General features: G+C 35.5%; 1 protein-coding gene across 1 annotated transcript; it reads left to right on the top strand.

Moving 5' to 3' along the window:
* Positions 1 to 2,050: 2,050 nt before the first annotated feature.
* On the top strand, positions 2,051 to 5,697 carry LOC106469029 (putative pre-mRNA-splicing factor ATP-dependent RNA helicase DHX16). The gene is given in 2 exon segments (XM_013929484.2): positions 2,051 to 2,553; positions 2,556 to 5,697. Coding segments are annotated over 2 exon segments (3,114 nt in total). The 5' UTR covers positions 2,051 to 2,208; the 3' UTR covers positions 5,325 to 5,697.
* Positions 5,698 to 6,074: the final 377 nt, after the last annotated feature.

The raw sequence follows: 6,074 nt of genomic DNA on the forward strand, positions 1-6,074 counted from the left end.
CTGAAAGCTGACCTTTGCTGGCCTTGAATCCTGATGACTGTACCAACCTTGGTATTTCTGTGCTGGCCTTAACATATGATTAGAATTCAAGAGCTCTGGCCATTGCATCCTGTATAGTAGAGGGGTGCGCTTGCTTCACTTGTATCTTCAGTTGGGGACTGTCCAAGGCATCTACAAACTGATCCCTCAGCAACAGCTTGAGGACATCGGGTGGTGCAGTTGGGTGCCATACTTTCCAAATCCTGTGCAAGCTCTTGCAGGCTCTCCCCTTTAGCCCGGACTCTAGTCCTAAATCCAGCCCACTAGACTTTGGACTGATTTCGAGTTCCATACCTGCTTTCTAGAGCAGCTACCAGTGCTCTATAGTTGTGCCTGTCGTCGGCTGACAACTGTCCAAGTATTTCCAGTGGTTATCCCTTCAGGTACACTGCTTTCTGCTCCTTTGTCCATCCATTCATTTTTGCCAGGAGTTCAAATTGTGATCTACATGCTTACCATGGTGCCTTCCCATCGAATTCCTGTGGCTTCCTTCGTACTAGATCACTCCTATTGCTGATACTCATGTCTGGAATGTGACTTCTGGCAGGACATAATATGTCTGCATTAGGGTTTAGTTGTGGGGTCTGGAAGGGGCTTCCTGTTGTCTGGGGCTGATTAGGTTCATGGCTAAGATATCCTCCCTGTATAAAAGACAGTAGATCGGTTGGAAAAACGATAGGAAAAACTAATTATCTATTCACAGCTCCAGTAAAGGCACATGTATAAATGTCTACATTAGCACATACACTGTTCTTCTTTTTCTGCGTAATAATAACGATTGTTTTCGTGTTTCATCACATTTATCTAGTTTCATTATTTCTCATAAAGCTTAAAACTCGGTCGGTTTTCAGGTGCAGATTGCTTTGTAAATTTTCTGCTCCATCCTCCTATTTAATATGTACGAGGAAATCAGTTTACCTGAAAATATCACATAATCTCTATCGTGCAAAAACATAGCAAACGTTTATATTGTATTACAAGTTACAGCTTTTACAGTAAGTAAGATTTGTTTCAAGAACAGATATGACGTTTTGATCACTGGTGCGATCATTCAGAAGTACACAAGTATTAACGGTAAAGAACGATGTTAACAAAAGTTTGCAATAAATCATTTAAATATGTGAAATTGGTGATGAAGTGTCGTTTCTAAGCATTGGCAAACGAGTGAACTTACATTTGTTAATTTAAAAACATTAACGAATAATATAACGATACAGTAGAAGAAAAACATACTTGAAGTTGGTACTATTTTCCTTGACCCACTGGAGTGACGCTATCCGGGATTCAAAGAGTGGAAGAATTTGCCGTTGAAAATATTAATAGTAACGTTATCCATTCGGCTTTTTAAAAGTAAGTTAGATTATTTAAATCCGTTACGTTTCTTGGTAAATTTAATTAAATTCTTACATATTAAGTCATCTTGCTTTTCCTAACTCTCTAGATATATTTCTTTAATCTTTTCTCTGTTTCTCGTCTATTTGCATATCATGCTTGAATATTTATAACTTAATCTGATTGTTTATATGCATTTTGGCCACATTCTATTACCTTTTTTGTTGTGTAATGTATGAGCCCTGTAATTTTTGGTAATTTACGGTAGTGCTTTTTTGGTTTGTTTGTTTGAAGTTAAACTACACAATGGGTTATCTGTGAGCTGCTCACGACGAGTATCGAAACCCGGTTTTTAGCGTTGTAAGTCCACAAACATACCGCTGAGCAACTGGGGGAATACGGCAGTACTCTTCCGAAGTGAATTCCACTAAAGTTTTTTGTCAAAATTAATAAATTTTCACTGTATTGCCTCCACCTTCGCTATATTTCGTAATAAATCATTAACTTATTAGTCAGTGAATTATTGTTTTAATTTTATCAGTTTTATCTGCTTAGCTAAATTAGATTTATTATAGTTATAAACTTCAACAAAAAATTTACTAACTATACTATTTCTAAATTTGATTGTTTTTAATATTTGTCTTATTATAGAGGGCTCACGGTTGTTCACAACATTTTGTGTATGTATCAGTGTATGTTATAGGCTTAGCTTAGATACTAAGCGGTAGATTTCGTTTACTACTACCAGACAGAATTATTAATTATATATAAAAATGAAACCGTGGATTTTTTTTAATGTTAATTTGTTTTAGTAAGTGATTGAAAGACTTACAAACCATGGATTCACAAGTAGAACAATGGGTGAGTGATGAGTTGCATGAGTTGCTTGGACTTAGTGACAAATATGTAGCTCAGTTTTTGATAAATTTAGCAGGAAAGAGCGTCAGTGTAGAAGAATTTTTAACCAAAGTTGAAAATACAGGAACACTTACAGTTGATGGAAAACTCAGTAGATTTGCTAGAGAACTTTGGAATAAAGTTCCACATGTTGAAAAAAGGGAGAAGCCCATGCGTGCTCATGAACGCGCAGTGCAAGAACTTTTGCAGAAAAATCAAAGTTACCAGTTATTAGAGGATGATGAAGATAATGATCAAATTCCTACAAAAAAATCTAGAACTGACAAAAGAAAAAGAAAAGAAAACATTTAAGAAAAGAAATGCTGTCTGATGATGATTCAAATGAAAGTGAACCTCTACCTGAGATTTCTAGTAAAAGTAAAATTAGTCATAATATGGACTCTGATAGTGATTTTGATGATACAGAACATGAGCGTCTTCAAGACTTGAAAGAAAGAGATGAATTTGCAGCTAGACTGAAAGATAAGGATAAAGATAAAACAAGAAGTATTGTGGAAAAATCTGACAAAAAAGCTTTTCAGGAAGCAGCACAAAGATTAAAATTAGAAGCTGAAGATAGGAAAAATGTTGTTCCTAAACTGAGAATTGAGTCTCGTCGAAAATATTTAGAGAAAAGAAAACAAGATAAACTGTTAGAATTAGAAGGAGATATTGTAGATGAAGAATTCCTTTTCTCTGATGTCAGTATAACAAAAAGAGAAAAGGCCGAAGTACAATATAAGAGGAAAATATTAGAACTTACAAAAGAGCATGAAAGGGCTCGAGAATTGGAAAAAGTTGAGAGATATCATATTCCAGAAGAGAAGAAAGAGAAAGAACCTCCAAAAAGTTATGTTGAAGTTGATGAAAAAGAACGAGTTCCTAATGCAGAACAAAAGAAATGGGAAGAAGAAAGACTAGGCAGTGCACAAATGCATTTTGGAGCTCGAGATGCCAAGAAACAACACAAGGAAAAAGATTATGAATTAGTAATGGATGATGCAATTGAATTTGTTCAAGCATTAAAAATGCCAGGATCAAAAGGGAAAGCTGAGTCTGAACCAGAGTTGTCTGAGTACGAGAAGAAAAAGTTAAGTATAGAAGAAACAAGAAAAAGTCTTCCAATTTACCCATTTAAAGAGGATTTGTTACAAGCCATAAAAGAACATCAAGTTCTAATAATTGAGGGTGAAACAGGTTCTGGTAAAACAACCCAAATTCCTCAATACCTGTATGAGGCAGGATATACAAAAGACAAGAAAAAAATAGGCTGTACTCAGCCAAGAAGAGTAGCTGCTATGAGCGTTTCTGCCCGTGTTGCCCAAGAAATGGGTGTTAAACTTGGTAATGAAGTTGGATATAGTATAAGGTTTGAAGACTGTACATCTGAAAGAACAGTTCTGAAATATTTAACTGATGGAATGTTATTACGAGAATTTCTCTCAGAGCCAGACCTGTCTGGTTACAGTGTGTTAATAGTTGATGAAGCTCATGAAAGGACTCTTCATACAGATATTTTGTTTGGGCTTGTTAAAGATATTGCCCGGTTTAGACCAGATTTGAAGCTTTTAATTTCTAGTGCAACACTTGATGCAGAAAAATTTTCAGACTTCTTTGATGGTGCTCCAATTTTTCGAATACCAGGACGAAGATATCCAGTTGATATTTACTATACCAAAGCTCCAGAGGCAGACTATTTGGATGCTTGTGTAGTAACTGTGTTGCAAATACATGTTACACAACCTTTGGGTGATATTCTTGTATTTTTGACTGGTCAAGAAGAAATTGAAACTTGCCAAGAAATGTTATTAGAAAGAACCCGAAGCTTAGGCTCTAAAATTCGGGAACTTATAGTTCTTCCAATTTATGCAAATCTACCATCTGATATGCAAGCTAAGATATTTGAACCAACACCACCTGGTGCCAGGAAAGTTATTCTAGCCACAAATATTGCAGAAACATCATTGACAATAGATGGGATAATATACGTAATTGATCCTGGTTTTAACAAACAGAACAGTTATAATGCTCGTACAGGCATGGAATCATTAGTAGTTACACCAATATCTAAAGCTTCAGCTAATCAACGGGCTGGGCGTGCAGGCCGGGTAGCAGCAGGAAAGTGCTTTAGGCTCTATACTGCATGGGCCTATCAGCATGAATTGGAAGATAATGCTATTCCTGAGATCCAGCGTGTGAATCTTGGTAATGTTGTTTTGTTGTTGAAATCACTTGGTATCAATGATCTCATTCATTTTGATTTTCTTGATCCTCCCCCTCATGAAACTCTTGTGCTAGCATTGGAACAGTTGTATGCTCTTGGTGCCCTTAACCACCTTGGTGAATTGACAAAGCGAGGGAGACGTATGGCAGAATTTCCTATTGACCCTATGATGTCGAAAATGATATTAGCCTCTGAACAGTACAAATGCTCAGAAGAAATTCTCTCAATTGCAGCAATGTTGTCTTGTAACAGTTCAATCTTCTATCGCCCAAAAGACAAAATAGTTCATGCCGATACTGCTAGAAAAAACTTCTTCAGTGCAGGTGGAGATCATTTGACATTATTGAATGTTTACAACCAGTGGATGGAAACAGGTTATTCAACGCAATGGTGCTTTGAGAACTTTATTCAACATCGGTCTATGCGAAGGGCAAGGGATGTCCGAGAACAACTTGAAGGTTTGATGGATCGCGTGGAGATAGAACTTGTCTCTAACCCACTGGACTCGGTGAATATCAGAAAGGCTATAACAGCAGGATTCTTCTATCATACAGCAAAGTTGAGTAAGAGTGGCCACTATAAGACTATTAAACACCAACAGACTGTGATGATTCATCCTAATAGCTCAATGTTTGAAGACTTACCTCGCTGGCTGTTATATCATGAACTTGTCTTTACAACCAAGGAGTTTATGAGAGAAGTGATTGAAATTGAATGTTCTTGGCTCCTTGAAGTGGCCCCACATTTTTACAAAGCAAAAGATTTGGATGACAGTTCAAATAAAAAAATGCCAAAAAACACCGGCAAGGCTCGAGCTGAGTTGGAAAGGTGAAAATCTGTAACTGAATTTGAACTGAAACTATCTCATATTATGCTTTTTGTTTTGCAAAAAAGTAATCACTTATGACTTAGACAAATCTTTGTACATAAAAGTTTAAATGACGTAATGAAAATCATTTTTCTGTTGAAAATGTATGTTTTGGCTTGATGAAAATGATCAGTTTATAATAACTCAATTAATTTGTTGGAACTGATCCTGACAGTTACTGAGACTTCAAAAGTTATTTTAGAATGCATGTGTATGAAATGATCATCTTCAGCCTAATGATTGTAAACTTTGAAACATTCTGTAATGCTTTGAATCAATTGTCATAACTGTAGTTATTGAAATATCTACATGTTTTATTAAACAAATTTTACTTAAAGTAGTGTGTTTAAAAACAATTACATTGCTAGAAGGTATGAACTAGGTTGAACATTTTAAGAACTTAGAATGTAAATACAAAATTGTTTAACTTAAAAAGCATCACCTAGTTTATAACTAAATTATTTTTGATAATTACAAGACACCTAATTATAAATGGCTTTTCCTTTTTTTACTTACAATTTCTCAAAAGGTTTTAATGTGCTATTTTAGTGTTATGAAATATTACAAGAGGTGCTGCATGTTAATAACCGACCCCTTAACGAGTAAGCTTTGTCCAATTGAAGCCAAAAAAAGAATGTTAAAATATTTTCTGACAAGAGCATCACATTCACTGCACGTGTGCAAACTTATAATAATATGAGACTGATCTATGAT

This window comes from Limulus polyphemus, unplaced genomic scaffold, assembly GCF_000517525.1.
Source record: "Limulus polyphemus unplaced genomic scaffold, Limulus_polyphemus-2.1.2 Scaffold3269, whole genome shotgun sequence".
Taxonomy (NCBI): Eukaryota; Metazoa; Arthropoda; class Merostomata; order Xiphosura; family Limulidae; genus Limulus; species Limulus polyphemus.